Below are 17,593 nucleotides of genomic sequence, written 5' to 3'. Positions count from 1 at the left end.
TGAAAACCTGTTCTTTGAGCCCAAGCTGTATTCTGAGACCCACCCTATCATACTCAACACTTTCTTCTGACACAGCAACCATTACAAAAGGTGTCTGTCCTATAGGGCCCAGCAATAAAATAAAAGCCTTGTGTTTGTTCCCCCCTCCATTCCATATACTCTCCCAAAATGTCCTGAGACTTGATTTTCTTAAGGATTACTTTTCAAGATTTCCTCCTCATAGAAAGGCTAATGAAACTCATCGATTCCTAGTGGAAGCTAAGCAGGGGCCCAGCACTGACACATATTCCTCCAAGTGTGGCCCCACCAGTGCTGAGTAGAGAGGAAAGATTACTGCCCCTACCTATAACCGCATTCCTGCATCCTAGCTCAGGATAAGAGTAGTCACCTTTGAGGCATGGATGCATTGCTGGCTCGTGATGAACCTCATGTCCACCAGGACACTGAGGTCATTTTAGCCAAAGGTGCTTCCCAGCTGGGTGGCCCCAGCAGGTACAGATGCTTCTTGTTACATAATCACAGAATGATTTGTGTTGGGAAGGACCCACAAGAATCACTGAGGCTATCCCTCATAAAGTAATGACCCATACAGGTAGTGAACTCACAACCTTGGTATTAGCACCAGGCTCTCACCAGCTGAGCTAATCTTAAGGGTCTGGTGCCTGGGGTTGTTCTTCCCCTGGTATAGGACTTTGCAATTCTCTTTTTTGAACTTTATGAGGTTCCTGTCATAGGAAACATTGAAATAAATTAAATTTCTTATAAAAATAAACAATTTATATAATGAAATATTACAGACAAAGGATGTATTTGGTGTATTTCTGTCTTCCTAGAACAGAGCATCTATGCCTAAGTCATTCCTGGTAGACATTTGTCTTGGTTTTAATAAGCTCCAGCAATGAAAACTTTGTAATTTCTCCCAGGAACTTCTTCACCCTGAGAAGGTTTTTCCTGATGTCTACCCTTGCAGTTATCATTGCTTTTCCTTCATGATGATTATTGAAAATCATCAGGCACCACTCTCCCCTACCAGTCTTCCCTTTACTAAGGCAAACAACCTCACTTTATTACATATTTTTGATTTTGGACCTTTGATTTTACTTGTTGTTACGCTCTCCAGTTTTTGTGTATCCCTCTTAAATGTGATGACCAGTTGCAAAACCATATTTACGGCCTCCCTCACTTGTGGTCTGGGCTTTTGGTGATGATGGCTCCTACTGAAATTCCACACCCCAACCCCTCCCCTTTACAAAAGAAAGTGAAATACCTTGACCTGAAGAGCCTTGCTTAAGACTTATTGTGCTTACCACATTTAACTGTAAGTCTATCGGTGCAAAAGACAGAGACCTGAGCTTTGATTTGGAGTAGAAAATTTCAAGTTTTTTTCCTACATCTGAAATAATATGTCTCAGCTGTGGTGGTGCATTCCTCCTTCTCCCTAGGCTGCTCTGCGACCTTAGGAATTCTCGTTAGGCCTCTGTCTTGATAAATGACTCTTGGGCAGTTAAGCTCCCCTTGAGCCTATGAGAAAGACTGTCTGTTCCCAGGATCTTCTGTTGCCTTAGAAACTTCTGTTTTCTAACAGATAGCCTTGGAACATTATTTTGTCTGAATCACAGCCAAAGTGAAACAATATTATTGTTACTGAGGAAAGTTCAGTAATTACCATTGTGGATGGTTTGCGTGCAGGATGGAGATTGACAGATAATTACAGCCAAACCTTTGGTCACCCTATAAACTGTAGTCCTGAGTGAGGCTCTTTGAGTTTCCTGGGCTGCAGCATCTCCCTCTGAAGGGGATGCTTCTCAGAGCTTGCCAGCTCTCAAGCTCAAGATAATTGGAGGATCATTGCTAAAAACTAGTGATGGAGCCTGGACTAGTAATACCCATCCCAATTCTTTTTATTATTTGAGGTATTTCACCAAATTTGAGAAGAATTTTTAACAGGTACCTTTGTACATAATTGTGTGTAAATTGATGTAAATACCTTATAGCAAGTGTGGTGTGAATATTGCCATCTCTGATTTGTAGTTAAGCTACTTCTGTGATTATTGTAAATCCTATTGTATCATTCATTCATTGTTAAGTTAGTCAATTATTAAGGGTTGTTAAACCCTTTAGATATAAGCTGTTGACCAAGCCTGAGGTGAAGTTTGGACTCAACCACACCCAGGCTCCATCAGGAGTTTAGAAAGTAAGGGGTCAGCTCTGAGCCTTGTGTCTCAGTGGGAGGATCTCCCTCACCCCCATGCCCTTTTGTGACTGTGGTCTCCATGCAAATTGATCCTAATACAGTTTTCCTTTGTGTACTTCATCTGTGTAGTAAGTAATAGAGTGAAACTTGCCCCCAAGTTTGAAGTCATGCTTTTGCAAAGTTATATTACACATGATTTTGCTAATACCTTTGACAATGATTCTTTAAGTCACTTTAACCGCTCATTCACATCAGCTAACTGATTTCAAGCTGTGTCTATGTAATGCCATTTCTTTGCAATCCATCTGCAAAGAACTTCATATGTACATTGCATAAAAGGAGGGGTGGGCATCCATTTTAAATCTGTCATTTTGACTGCCTCTGTACTCAGCAGAGGGAGGACTCCTAGAGGGTGATTCATCTTGAGATAGTGTAAGTATCAAAAATATACTGGAGATCTTTTGCTTTCTGAGGCCATACTCTCTCTGCAGTAAACAATGAGGCAGCCAAGTAAATTAGCTTAAATTAGACTTAGCCTTTAGGTGGTTAAATTGGCTGAGCGAATGTAATTATCAACACTATTCTGTTGTGGAAATTCTCGTTACTAATGAAAAAAAAATAATGCAAAAGATGACCTCATGAAATATTATCCTGCTGACTGCTTTGTCGGTGTAACTGAACAAAAATGCTTGTAAAAACAAAAAAGACATGGCTGTGGGCTATCTGCTCCATAAACTGTACACACATGTTGGAACTGGTGACCTATGGTGAATCTGCTGAAAATGCCAAGGGTCAAATAGCTGCAGTATAAGCAAATGGAGTGGTAGAAATTGGCAGGTTTTACAGAAATTAAAACAGCATGTTGAAAAAGATTTGCTTCAATCAGGTATCTGCAACAAAGACCCATAAAGGTGCAATTTCTCCCAGTTTTCATAGTCATCACCAGTGTTTTATACAACACATAATCCATGGATTTGGTTGTTCAAAAGGACTGAGGTTAAGAGTCCAGTAGGCTTCAGCAATAAGCACACATCAGTTGTTATGGACCCTACTTTGGGTTGGATTGTTCGGGCATGTTGTCCATACCCCATGATCTACACAAGCATGACATGTCCAGCTTACAGATATTAAGCAAATGCTTATTGACTCACAAAGTCAGCTTGGATTTAATGATCTCTGAGGTTAAGGATATACTCAGTGCTCCAGATATGGTACCCAAGATTGTTGTTGCTCAGCCAGGCATTAGTCATGATGGGGAGGGCAGGCTGTCCCATGGCTCCCTGCAATGGATGCCCAGGGCTGCTGAGCTGCCACCTACCACCAGCTCCACTGAAATTCATGGCACTGGTGACATGACCAAGAAGCTTCTGAATGGTCTCTGGGCCAAGGAGCCCTCCTCTCTGTTTTAATTTACAATTATATACCTTCTTGTTGCCAGTGTTTTCCCTCTTAAATCCTTGAGCTGCCAATAATCATGGCACACCATACCTAGAATATTTATTTTCCTTGTCTCTGTATAGACTCACTGCTCATTTTCTGCAATCTGAGCAGAGGCTGTGGAGCTGTGGTGTCAGAGGATCCTTAGGGCAGAGACTGCTAAAGACCTGGGGATGGGGGAAGTATGCAGCAGAGTACAGAAATTACAGAAAATACAGATCACTTAACAGGAGATATGTTATTGAGGTGATGGAAGAGAGTGAATTTGGAAAGGGCATAAAATGCCATTCTTTAGGGCATGAACCAGCTAAACAGTAAATCTGGGAAGAATCTGTCCTTATGCATCAGTTCTTCCCTGCCTGCTTACCTCACAGGCTTGTGGAAATTCCCTTTGCAGCCTCTGGAACCTATCAGTGTCAAAGCCAAATCATATTAAGTAGGTGCTTGGGCTGCTCCTGTATTTGCAGCTCCTGCACTTTGTGCAGATGCAGATATCTGTGTGAAAAGACAACCCACCTGTGCTCTGCATTACCCTGATGTTAGTGAGAAGACAGGGGTAGAAAGTGATTGTAAAAAATGGAGAAATGGCTACTAATCCTTTTTGTCAGGTCATTCAGTATTTCATTTTTCAACATTACAGATGGAAAACAACCCCCTTTTTCTTCATTTGTAGAAGGATATCTATCTGTTCCCATATTTATGTCACATTCTTATATAACTGACGTCCTTGGCGATGGTGGCAATGAAAGAATATTGGCACTTTAATCCAGTGCCCTAGTTATAGGGTAGTTCATGGTGGTCCTCTTGCTTGCTTTAGATTTATTTCTGCACCATGGGTCTGTCTTGTGACTGGTTATCAGTCTCCTTAGCATTGGTAGGAGTAATTTTTAATCTTTTCTATTTATTATGTTGACTTTGCCTTTAGAGCTTGTCTCTCTTGCATTTGAGAAGTAGATAAAACTGATTTCTCGCCTAAAACATCACACAGCTCAAACATTTTTTGAAAGAAAACTGTCAAGAGGACAGGTTTTGGTTGCTTAGCAAAAGGACACAGTCATTAAATGCTTTCCTTCATGTGTGAATTTGTAGTAGTTAAAGCTGCCTTCAAGGTAAAATAATTACAGTAATGCAAAAGTGTTGCTTATAAGAAGCCTGAATCAAGTTAACCCCGGCTCACATCCAGGGAACTCCCTTATTTCTCATTTAGAGAGTTTCATAACAATTTCATCCTCTTTATTTTTATGTGACTTCTCACTTTCCTCTTTGCCTCACTACAATTAGAAGATATTATTTATTACTTTGATATTAATATAATAGTAATGAAGGAAACACCTTCATGAAAATCAGGAAGTACTTTTGCTATGAAACCTGGAAAATTCTAGGCTAACACATACAGGTGTTGCTGAGGACTAAAATTCCTGTGTACTTTTCCCTTTCCTTGAGCACTGCCTTCAGATCAGCAGCATCTATACTATTCTGAGATAGCTGGGACATCTGGATATCATGGATGAAACTGCCAAAGAGTTGTGGATAAGCAAGTTAAAGAAATTAGGAGGATAAACTGCTCAGAAGTTCTATAGAACTGAATTCTGATGGTCATAATTGTTAAGGACCTAACAATAAACTACCTTCTCTATGGCATAAAAGAGAACTGAGAAAGAAATACAATGACAAAAAAAAGGTCTTATTTTTCATCAGAAACAATGTGCTGTGATTTGTAAGATAGGCACCATATTAGCTTACCAGCATTGTCCCCATTCCATGTGACATTTTGTGGTGAAGACAGGGACTCACTGGTTGAGTGGCAAATGCCGTCTGTTGTAGCTGATCTCTGCTGGCTGCCTTTGCAGGCTGTTGTGAACACAACAGCAGCAGCAGAATTTTGTTTGAGTTGGCAGCTGGTAATGGTAAATTTCAGTTAATATAGATAGATAAACATCTTGGAGATGGTAAACATTCAACATGCCTTAAAATTGATAGCTGAAGTAAAAGAAAGAGACCAAGATGTATGTTCACCCAGGGGCAAGACAGCTGAAACTATCTGTCACTTTTGGTAGCCACCACTTAACTAAGCAGTGTCCAGGCTATGCTCACATTTACTGGATCTTCAGGCAGTGAGGAAGAAAAGGAGGAACTAGGAAACACGAATGGGGAAAAGGCTGTGTGTGAATTGGAGCAGAGGACTGAAAAAACGGTGATCCATAAAATGGTATGTGTTCTCCTAAATATAGAATAAACGCTGTGCTTATAACGGTATAGACAGTTTAGGAATTATGCCAGGTCTCAGATGCATCACTGAGATCTTTGTCCAGTGACCTGTTCCTGCAGACTGAGTGGGCCACCCTGTATTCCCAGGTGGAAAAAAGCTACTTAGAAATCCAGCTCTCTACACTCCAGCAGACACTGCTGGCTTTATAGCTACACAGAGCTGGAATGAATAGTCTTGAAACATCTGTGTGGAGTAATGGGGACAGAGAGGAAAGGATAACATGGCTCCATATCTTTTCTCCTCTGATTTTAGTTTATTTAAATTCCCAAGTCAATCCAGAACCCCAGAAATAGTGTTATTAATATAACTACAACAAATACAAGACACTATCTTGTCAGGTTTACTCTCTTGAATTTTTGGGCTACTTATCTTCAATTATAATTGCAAGGAATAAGCCAAAAACTGATATAAGAAACTGGTCAATCACATCAGATTTTAATATGAGCTGAAAGTGTTTTAGACATCATACTGCTGGCAAAATTTCAAGCCTGAGTGTTGCCTGAAAAAGTTCTTCCAGCTGACTGTCAAAGGCTTTTTCTTTTTTAAATGAGACTCTTTGTGTTTGATAGATTTTTTTTCCTCCCACAAATTTCAATCCTGACTTTTTTTGTGGCATCTGTAGTACTGTTGTTTTCATCCTGGCCTCTGTGTTCTCTGTAGTCCAAAATCATAATAGCTTGTCTGTACTATTTCTTTTGTTTTAAATATTCACTTTCATGAATCATATGTAAAGCATGAAAAATCCTTAAATATGTTTCAAAACTTTCAGGAATTTTTAAAGTGTAAAGAAATTAAAATATGTAAATTATTCACAATTGGGTCTTTTCCTTCAGTCTTGGGAACAAAATTAGGTAACAAATATCCCCTGTAACGCTGAGGTTCTACTTTGATCTGTGAAGAGCTTAGAAATAACTCTTTTAAAAGTATGGCAAAAAAGGATAAAATTTAAAAAATTTTAATATCTTAATTTTATAAAATCTGCTTTAAATTTATAATATATTTTGACAATATTCTCTAAGGACATTTGAATGCCATTTTTCTCAAAATTATGTATTATCCAAAGGTTAGAACTTCAGTGGTTGGGATGTTGATGAAGCAAGCCTCATAATACTGCCCGGTAATTAAAACACACCAACCAAGAACTGATTTGTACTTCTTAAGTTTCAACTGCTGTAAATGTGTGCAATAAGAAATAGCAAAGCTTTGCTCCCAGGGTCAGGATGTAGGTTTTTTGCAGTATTAGTCACAGAACTGATTGCATATCAAACTATTTTTGGTGCTGTTGATGCCACACCATCTTTCAGACACACTGGTTTGTGGATAGATAATGAATTGCTTCTCCCAGAGCATGGCTCTTGCATACCACTGCAATACTAACAACGAGAAGAAAGAAAGATCATTTTCCGCCATTATACAAATGTTCTCAGCCAAAAATGTATCCAGTATATATAAAGTCTGTTTCTTTAAAAAAAAACCAAAAAAACCACAAAACCAAAAAACCAAAACAACAACAACAACAACAACAACAACAACAAACCAGTTTCAGGTAGTTGAAGAAATCTGAGTAACTCAGCTCTAGTCAGGCTTGAGAGTAAGCACAGCTGGACTCCAGACACTGACTCACTCTCCCATTACCACTACTCAGATTTTTTTCCAACAGGCTCTTTTCTGACAATAAATCTTCCAGCTTCCCATGATGTACTGTTAGGCTGAGATCATGTCAACGTAGACAGAAAAACTAAATCTATGTTTACATTCATAAGGAGGAAAATAAGGTAATAAATTTGAATTTAAATAGCATCAGTAAAAGCAGAAGAACAACTGGAAAACATACAGACAGCTTTGGAGTGTCTTTGTACAGATTACAGTGGAAACATTCTGCCTCTGTGTTTATGGGCCTGCCCACTATAAGCCTTTTGCTGCAAGCAGGAGAGGAAAGCAATTTATAGTTAATAAAGACTACCCCTACTTAAAAGCAACAGGACAATAGAATTTTACTTAGTAGCATGTTACAGCCAGACTATAGGGGGAAAAAAACCCCAAAACTAACATTTTGGGAAATATAAGAAAATAAACAGTGGTCTCTACCATCCCCAGTCTTGCTATCATATGTGAATAAGTAATTATTGATCCAAAGGACTGTTTGCAATGTCTTGCGGTAAATTTCAGATATATGTTCTTGTGGCCACAGCATGTGAACTTAGTAAAGTTTTGGCACAACCACATCTCCCTTGTGCTTCAAGTTTACTCTGGAAAATTTGGATTTGAGTTTAACTGAAAGATTCCAAGATCCACTCTTTCCTAGACCAGATATCTTAGACCAGTTTTAATTGTATGGGTCCATACAGTGGATGAATTCCATGACCTGTTGTATACAGGAAGTTTAAATATACTTCCTTCTGGCTATAAAGCTTAATTAAAATTAAATCATGGAGCATATTCTGCTTTTTCTAATTGCATGGTCAGTCTCCAGCTGAAGACCACGAGCAAGCACCTTACAGTCAACCTGTTCATCAGTAAAGCACAATTTAAAACAATTTTTACTGATGGAAAACAATCTGTCAATTACAAAATAACATTCAAAAACAACATAGAAATTGTACTGTTGAATTTCCAGAGCCATCTCATTTTGAAGCAGTTTTAACAGATAGCCAAGGATACTAAGCAACTACCTTCTTAGTCCTATGCAGCATGGAAAAGATAATGTCCCAAAGTAAAACTGTGGCTGACAAACAGGCTAGTACAGAGTCCCAACAACCAAACCAAATTGATATATAAATTTGGTTGGTCTAGCAAGATCTCAGCCAGGCATTTTTTTTCAGTTTGTTTGAAGATCAAAAATGTCACGAAGAATGAGTTCCTGATATTTTCTTTGGCTACTAGTGAAAACTCATCAGTATTCAGGCTATTACCCTTGAACTTTGAAGAGTCTGTCATAGTAACCTTAAAAAAAGAAGTTAGTGAATCCAACTTTAGTTCAATGAGGGAGACAGAAACCTTATGAGGGAATGCAGATATTTTTATACCAGATTCAGGAAAATGCTCAATAAAACTAACCAAAGTAAAACATTATGAAGAAGGATAAATGCAAAGAGAAAAGCAATAAGAAACCAAGATAGTCTTTTGCCTCCAACACCAATAATTTGTACGAGGAAATGTTTTTTAATTATCTAAAATGTCATTAGCCCCTCCCTCTTTGTTTTTACACATGACATAATTAAATGTTCAGAAGAGCCCTTTGTCTGATGTGTTCCTTTGAATTTTAGTACTGTCAGGAGACAGCATCAGGAAGGTGTCACTGTTGCCTACTTGGCCCCTGCCTACATTAGGAGGGGCAGAATGCTGGGAGATGGGAGGTCTGCTTCTCTTCCCTGGACACTGTAAACTCCTTGGATGGCAAGGCTGAGGTGGAGCCATATGAGGAACAAGGTGTAGATCACTTCATCTGCAACTGCTGAAGGCGAGTGCCTGGAAATGCAGAATCAGCAGGTTAGTAAGCATGATGCTGGTGAAAAGAAGTGTGGGAAGAAATAGGATTGGCTGTGGGGCCGTGAGGGAGGGCAAAAAGTGAAGGCTGTTGTGGTGTGGTCCAGGACACCAGGCTGCTAGGGTAACTACTGTGACTACTGTTCTACTGCTGCCTGCAAATGAGCGATGCCTGCACATATTTGGAGCTGGGTGATGTGGGACAGGCGAAGTGCTGCCTTTGCAGAAGACAGAGCAGGGAAAGGAAATATGGGGAAACACATACACACGGATGGGACCAGAGTAGAAATGAGCATTATGAGTTCCTGGGGCCCAGAAACTGTCAGAGTGGACTGAGTTGTGCCAAGTGAACTGGAATGGCAGATGAGGTGACTTAGGATCTAAGCATGGCAGTGTAACCAGCATACTTCTGAGGACACCTGTCTGTCTGTCTCTTTTTGAGACTCCCTGTTTTGTACTCCCCTTCTACAGCCTGGGCTTTCTCTGTGCCCTGTGTAGAGTTTGCAGGCTGCCATGGGTATACAAGGCAAAAACCAAGATGTCCACAGGCCTGTAGATAAATTAACGCTCGTCTGTTCACTGAGAATATCATCTGCTCACTTCTGCAAGGTGATGAGCTTAGTTGGAGTTGGATGGGAAGGTGCAACACCACATGTACTCAACACTCAGCATATAATTACATAGCTGCCATAATTTTTACCCATATTTAACTGTATACAGTTCACTGAGAGGGCAAAACTGCAGGCATTTAAGTGTGTAATACCATCTAGGTACCCATGTTAGTTATGGGCCCATAAAAAATATGTATAAAGATAACGTAGCCCCTATTGAAAGTATTTGTAACACTATCTGCTACTATATGTATAAATACCACATAAAATATAAAGCATATCAGCTGGATTCATTTGGATACATTGTTATCAGCCCTTGCTGTTTAATTGTTACCAGATTTGTTAAAAAGAAAAAAAAAAAGTTAGGTCTTCAATATATCTAATAATACTGTGGTTTTTAGAGCAGTATGTTATTAATAGCTGTGCAACTGATAAACTTAGTTTTCTAATTCGAAATTTAAACATATGAAACCCTTCTACTTAGTGTGGCTATACTGTAGGCAATTTTAATGGTTATTCAAAAGCTAGTAGGATGAGTCTCAGCTTCTGAAATTTGTTATGCAAATGTGATGTGTAGTTTTGAAAATAGCGAGTGTACCAGATTTCTGCATATTCATGGAAGTGAGCTGAAGAAAGATTGCCAAAATACTGGTGTCAATAGCTATTCTAGCTCTGTAGTCTGAAAATAAATCAACAGTTTTATCAGCAAGCCCTGAATTTTAAGGAGCATTACAGCAGAAACTGATTTTCACAGTGCTGGTGGATGGGGTTGGGGTTTTATATTTGGAGGCTATATTCTGCTTCTGGTGAAACCTGTGCAGTTTAGACAATACTTAATGGGGAGAGGAGCCTTAATTGGAACTTCTCCTAGTCAGTTTTACTTTCTTAGCTCAAGTTCCACAGAGTTCAGACAAAGGAAATTACACAGCATGACAAAAGTAACACAAAGGCAAAATACTATGAACTAAGACAAAGTAATATATTTAGTTTACAGTAGGAAGGTGCTCAAGACTTGGCTGGTATGTTTGTTCATCATCTTCATCTCGTAGGTCTTGCTTAGGCAACTTCCAAGTAATTGGAATTTTGCTTACATAGGGAATGTAAGGTATCTCTAACTCCTTACGCTGGTATCTGTTTCTAATGGGGAAGAGGACCTTGTATTACATGTAAGGAAAACTTCATTCCCCTCATTTGCAAAAATACTTATGTTTCCACTCCTGAGCACCACTTATATTTGAAAGAAAACCTCAGACCCCAAACCTAGAAAACAAGCAAGTAAAAAAGCCAAACAGACTTGAGGTAAACAAAGGGAAAACAATCAGCTATGTAAGCACCTAAATTTAGGCAGTCTAGATGTCCTTTTGGTGGCCTGCAGGATACCTACCTCTTTCCAAGTATTCTTGGGAAAACTATTCCCTTTGAAAGAAGAACTTAAAAGGTAGGTGCATGTTTAGTGGCTAGATTAGGCAGAATAAATCTCACCCCAATGCTTATTTTGGGGGATTTCACTTGTAATGGTGGAAGTGTTCTGAGTAAGTCTAATAGGAACATTTATCAGCCATTGGAATGTGGCTGGCTGCTTAAAATTAGGTTGGAATTTTGCAGACTGTTTTACAAAGTGGCTGAGTATTTGAACACTCAGTATGTGTCAGGACTGAACAGGACATTTTTTTATCATCAAGTCATAGGCTTAGAACATGAAGTATTCCTGGCCAAGTCAGTATTATACAATACCGATAGTCAAACACCAAAATGGCTGAACAAAGTCCTTCAACTGCACTGGGTTTCTTTTAATGGAGACAGAATAATATTTGAAATTTTTTCAGACAATAAGAGATTTTCCTTGTAAAAATACTTTAAATGTGAGTGTTTTTTTTTTTTGTATTATTCTGAATCCTGACAAATGATTCTTTATCTTGTTAAAAAAAAAATTTAAAAATCCTAGGTATATAGGTATGTCTTGTTCTTATGTTGGATAGCAATACTTTTGGGATTAATGAAATCTTTCAATTACCTACAGATTATTTGATGAGAAAGCATCCTATTCTTCTCTGTTATACAGGTAAGAATTTGATTATTCTTAGGAGAGTATTAGAAATGCAGTAAATCTTAAATGTTATGTGTAACAAAAGCATTTTCTTACTGTTAATTAGTTTAATGGTAATAAAAATCCAAGAAAAGAAAACATCAGTATCCCTTCAAACAGACAGACTTTGTAAAACTTCTTTATGTGTTTCAGAAGCTCACAATTTAAATATGATGAAGATAGACATACTAGGAAGAAGAAGAAGAAGATCCTTATGCAGAAGATTAAATTAAGTCTAGAAATGAATTCTACATTTTTTTTGGTCCTGGTTCTGGATAGTTCAAACCTTCCCCTGTCTGTTTGGAGATGATGGAGCAGTGGCTGAGCTCAATCTGTATTTATGCTGACCAGCCCGGATGTTTGTGTTAATTGTCTCATTGCTGCTGTTCCACACACAAAAAAGACTGAGTTCTGCTCTTCTTTTCCATGGTAGAAATTTGAATCTTCTTCTTTTCTCTTTACTCAGGCTCTAATTCCTCAAATATGTGAGCGCATCTTATCTTTGATACTTCAGCCCCCCTCTTTTACATTGACTCAATGCTTAAAAGATACCACAGGAAGACTGACTAGAGAAAAAAAAACCAAGTCAATTCCCCCTCTCCCCCAAGCCCCAGCACGGCAAGCAAAATTATTTCAAGTACATGGAACATCTTGGATAGAAATACAAGGATAACACACTTGTAAAAAGCCTAGTGCAGGGACAGGGCAGATTTTGCCTCTATATGTACCCTGAAAAATTATGCAAAGGGATCAAAAATACAATATATAACAGAAGAAAGATGCAATGAATGTATTTGTTACAACAGCCTAAACATATTGAAGAAGATGCATGCAGTGAGAGGCAGAGGTGAATGACAGACCTACCTGTCAGGAGAAATTTAAAAGGATTGTGAAGATGTATCTGGATTTTCTCTGCCTCTGCACTAGAGTCTTGGACAGGGCATTTGGGGAATAAATCTAGGATTCGTAAGCCCTGTGTAAAGTGGAGTCAGAGAGATTTAGAGTGTCACAAGGGATGTGACCATTGTTACTCTGCACTTAAATAAATTAACATTGAGAGCATATTTCAGCTAAAGCAGTGCTCTGAACCTCTCTTCGCTGTGTGATTCATGCTTTACTCACTTCAGAGCCTGCAGGAATTTAAAGGCCAGCTCAGAACATTTACCCTGCTATTTATAGTAAGTACAGGGGTATCTGTGCATTGTAGTCAGAACTAAAATCCCAGTATAACCTGGATGTCAAACATTTAAAGAAGTAATAAAAAACATGGAGAACTGCAAAACTGAAAAAATATAAATAGCAATTGTGCTAGGAATTACACATATAGACTACAAGAAAAGGTTTCTGAAAAGGTCAGAGTAGTAAAGGAATAGAGTTAGGCAAGGGGAAAATATGTAAGTAAATACTTTGAACAAACAAAAATATTCAAGAAGAATATTTTCAGAGCTGAAAACACCAAAACTCCAAGATATTAATACAATATATTTGAAGACAGAATTACATGAGAATTCAATCAGGCTGATGATACATGCAGTCAGATTGTCAATTGATGATAAGAGCTGAAAGGGAGCTGGAAACAGGGAAGGGACATTTTGTGCTAATCAACTGCCATCCATAGAAATCCAAGCATCGTAGACATGAGGGTTGAATGGGGTTTGAAAGACAGACTGCATTTCAGCATCACCACATTTACCTTTTTGTTAGCAGATGTAGTTAAGCAAATAGAGAACAACTGGGCTCTGGCAGGTTAGCATTAGGCACTGTGCTGGATTAATACAACAAAAGTGGGAGTAGCAACTGTGCAATGATACATATTTAATGCAAATAAGTATTGTGTGTGTGTGTGTTGACACAGACAGGCAGCTGGAACAAGCACAAAACCACAGTTAAAATGCAAAGAGTAAATTTATTGTGTTAGTCTGCTAACTGGAAGATCCCAAGGCAACACCCTGGCAGAGACACACAGGCAGGAAGGCGAGCACTGTTAGGCTCAGTTATCTGAGTGAAAGGCAGGCCTGCTGTTTGCACCAATTTATCAAGGGTCCGTGCACTTGTAGTTTACCAGCATGCTGTGATCTCCTCTGGGCTTTTTTTATGATCTCTGAGCTTTGACCCTCTCTCTCCCAAAGCCTGGGAGCTTAAGTATGTCCCATGAGAGTGCCTCCAAGTCTGTCAGAACACCTGCATTATCTCTACACAGAAATGCTTCTCAAAACTCGAGTATAAACAGCGGTAGGCACAATATACAGGCCTCCCCTCACTGTTATTCTCCAGGCCTTGACATTCCCAGCTGCAAGGTCACCCGAGTGAATCTACTATCCTCATCCTCCTCCTCATTGCCATTCTTCCACTTTTTAAACTCTTTCCTCCCAACAAGGCATTAATTAAGCACCAGAACAGTTTGGGATATGCCCAATTGGACGGTCTTTGCGTGGAATGATGGGGACAGCTTGACAGCTGAGCATATGGATGTTGTTGTAAAACATTTGGGAGGTAGGTTGTTACAACATCAATGATTCTCTTAAAAAATACTTTAAAAATCAGCCCCCAGTGGTAACGTTACTGTGAGAGTAGTCAAAATATAGTTAGAAAAAAGTAACCAAAACACGGTGAGAAATTAATACCATCTGTAGGTTTTAATAGATGCATCAGTAAGAAAGTTTGAAATTTGAGGGAGGTTTTACCCCAAAGTGAAAAATTTTCATTTGTCTATTTTCTTTTCCCAAGAAAATTATTTTTGTGTGAAAGGGTAAGGTCTTATGTCGTAAGTTTTATTTAAGTGTAGTAGTATAGTAATTAGATATAGATGTGAATTTTGATTCTTAACTTCTGCTGAAGTAATCTTGTGTGACTTTTTGCAATGCTTTAGTGTCACCAGTTAACTGAAATAAAAACCAAACTAAAACAAACAAATAGGGTAGATCTTCACCTAATTACAGACAATCTGGGGATTAATACTCAGAAAGAAGAGGAAAAAAAAAACCCCTAGAAGTTAAACAAATAAAAACCAACAGATGTAGACATATCTACTGACCTGTCAAAAATCAGCAAGACGTAGCTCAGTAGAATTAGTGATGGACAGCAAACTGCAAACCACGGTTTCCAAAGGTGTGGTGCTGCTTATATGCCAAAACCTAAAACAAGAGTAGAAATTAAATTGAATTATAATGAAAAGCATCTCTGGCTGCTGCTGTGCTACTCAGCATTGCCATATTTCTCCCCCTCTCGTCCAGGCTGGGTACAGCGCTCCAAGTAAATGTAGGAACTCTGATGGAAGTCCTTGACCTGCTCTGGACAGCACGTTGCCAGTCTCTGTAAGATCTCTTGGGTAATAACACACTGGCCAAAGGCAAAAGCTCCACCTTCTTGCAAATATTAGGATTTTCGCAGATGCACTCCTTATTCCTAAGCAACTCAGGCTGCAGCCAGGTGCTGAAGGGAAGAAACTGTGTGGGATCATCAGTAGTTATTTGAAAAAAAACTTGCTTCAGGTTAAAGGTTTTTATATATATATATAAGATATGAACTTGCTTCCGGTTAAATATTAAACATTACAAAAATATAAATATATAAAAATATATCAATAGCATATTTTCCCCTGGAAAATTACAGAGGAGTCCTGCAGAATGAAACTTGACTTTCTGTCCTGCGAAAACGTTCAGATATTGCCGTGGCAGTGGTTTGGGCCAGACCAAAGAGGGGACGCCGCAGTTGGAGAATTAGCAGGAGCATAGGGGTATGCCCGGTAGGTCATGTGGATGTGGCCGCCTTGCTTTGGGGGTGGAGAGGATTATCCCACCGCAGCTGAGCTCAGCATCACGTTTAATCTGTCAGTAGAGAGGCAGGCTGCAGTTCCAGGCCGGCTCCCAGGGCAGATCACTCGGGACTGCCCCTGGTGTTCCCCACGATCCGTCCTGATCTGTGATCCTGTCGTCTCTCTTCAGAACTTGCCAGCCTAAACTACTGATTTTCCTCACTTTGTTGGCACAAACTGTAAGCCAGTTCTGATTTCCCACCCTTCCACGCTCCGAACTTCTTGCAAGATCGTTAGCCAACTTTTAGGGAAAAATTAGTGAGTAAGCAGCGTTTTGTGGCAGGGGCATAAAACAACATAACCTCAGCTGCAGAAAGTGGCCAACACAGCGGCAAAAATAGTAAATCCTGCAGTTCTCTTGGAAAAGTGACAAAATTATAAAACTCTAGAGCAGTGTAGAACATGCCGGTACCGGAAGCGACCGTGGCAGGTGTGGACACCTGCGAGAACCGCCCCGCCCGTGCCGGAACCTCCATGCCGGGTGCGGGCACTGCCAGCCCCTCCCGTGCCGGGACCGCCATGCCGGGTGTGGGCACTGCCTGTGCCGGGACGTGCCATGCCGGGTGTGGGCACTGCCAGCCCCTCCCGTGCCGGGACCGCCATGCCGGGTGCGGGCATTGCCTGTGCCGGGACCGTCCGTGCCGGGACCGCCATGCCGGGTGCGGGCACTGCCTGTGCCGGGACCGTCCGTGCCGGGACCGCCATGCCGGGTGTGGGCACTGCCTGTGCCGGGACGTGCCATGCCGGGTGTGGGCACTGCCAGCCCCTCCCGTGCCGGGACCGCCATGCCGGATGCGGGCATTGCCTGTGCCGGGACCGTCCGTGCCGGGACCGCCATGCCTTGTGCGGGCACCGTCCAACGTGGCCTCGCCCACATCACTGCAGCAGCCAATGGCCGCTCAGGAGGCGCGGCCCTGTGCGGAAGTGGGCGGGGCCGGCGGAGCGCGGGAAGCCGGGCCGCGGGGCCGGGTGTGCTGAGGTCGGGGTCCCGCCGGGTCGCATCGGGCGGAGCGGTCGGAGCGGTCGGAGCGGGGCTCGGGCGGTCGGGACGGGACCGGAGAGAGCCCCAGGGCGAGGGAGATGCAGTTCTCCAGCCGAGACAGGCAGAAGCATTTGCGGCTGGCTGGAGACCGGCGGGAACAGTACCCTCACAGCCTGCAGTTTTACCTGGAGCCCCCCACGGAAAGCATCTCCCTGGTGGAGTTTGAGAGCTTTGCCGTCGACCGCCTGAAGCGTGAGTAGTGTCTCTTTCTCCCTCCTTCCTTTCACCTTCCTCCTCCCCCCTTCTCCCCTTTCCCTTCTCCTTCCTCCCGCCCCTTCTCTCCCCTCCATACTTTGAATCCTTCCTGTCATGGCTGCGTGTATTTCTGGCAGGCCTGGATGCTCTGTTGGCCTGACGTAAAGAGGAGCTGGGCTGGCTGCTCGGCTGCCATGAGCGTCTGTTAAAGGAAAATGAGTTGCTTTGGGCGTTTCGGAGAACTGAGACAGATTGCACCATGAGCGTTTATTGTAGCTGTCGGGATTGTGTCGTTTCGGTTTACACGGGGGGGGGTTTATGAGCACGGTTCACATCCTATAGATGTGACATGTTTGATGTCTCAGTACTGCATTTCAGGTCCTTGTGGCTGGCAGCCAGGGGTTCCCCTGAAGTCCTGAAAACTGCTGGATCCAAGTTTCCATTAGAGTTGAACCCGAT

At 41.1% G+C, this 17,593-nt stretch overlaps 1 protein-coding gene and 1 long non-coding RNA gene across 4 annotated transcripts in view; one reads left to right on the top strand and one right to left on the bottom strand.

The window, feature by feature from the left end:
- Positions 1 to 6,143: 6,143 nt before the first annotated feature.
- On the bottom strand, positions 6,144 to 16,431 carry LOC136287825 (uncharacterized). Of its 2 annotated transcripts, XR_010720363.1 has the most exons (4): positions 15,694 to 16,431; positions 15,118 to 15,217; positions 12,948 to 13,056; positions 6,144 to 9,368 (listed from the first exon to the last, which is right to left on the bottom strand). It is a non-coding gene; the product is annotated as an uncharacterized lncRNA (long non-coding RNA). The 2 variants fall into 2 exon arrangements; XR_010720362.1 differs by lacking the exon at positions 15,694 to 16,431 and having other exon boundaries at positions 15,118 to 15,362.
- A 436-nt stretch (positions 16,432 to 16,867) lies between these two features.
- The window catches only part of PRIM2 (DNA primase subunit 2), a 93,803-nt gene continuing 93,077 nt past the window's right edge, over positions 16,868 to 17,593 (top strand). For both annotated transcript variants that reach the window (XM_066180547.1, XM_066180548.1), the window contains exon 1: positions 16,868 to 17,131. In XM_066180547.1, the coding sequence (XP_066036644.1) occupies positions 16,978 to 17,131 (154 nt within the window). In that variant the 5' untranslated portion in view covers positions 16,868 to 16,977. The remainder of the gene's footprint in view (positions 17,132 to 17,593) is intronic.

Source organism: Chamaea fasciata, unplaced genomic scaffold, assembly GCF_029207755.1.
Source record: "Chamaea fasciata isolate MVZ Bird 193981 ecotype frontalis unplaced genomic scaffold, bChaFas1.0.hap1 SCAF_3, whole genome shotgun sequence".
Classification (NCBI taxonomy): domain Eukaryota; kingdom Metazoa; phylum Chordata; class Aves; order Passeriformes; family Sylviidae; genus Chamaea; species Chamaea fasciata.
The sequence above is the reverse complement of the archived record's forward strand: the minus strand, read 5'-3'. Positions and strand labels throughout refer to the sequence as shown.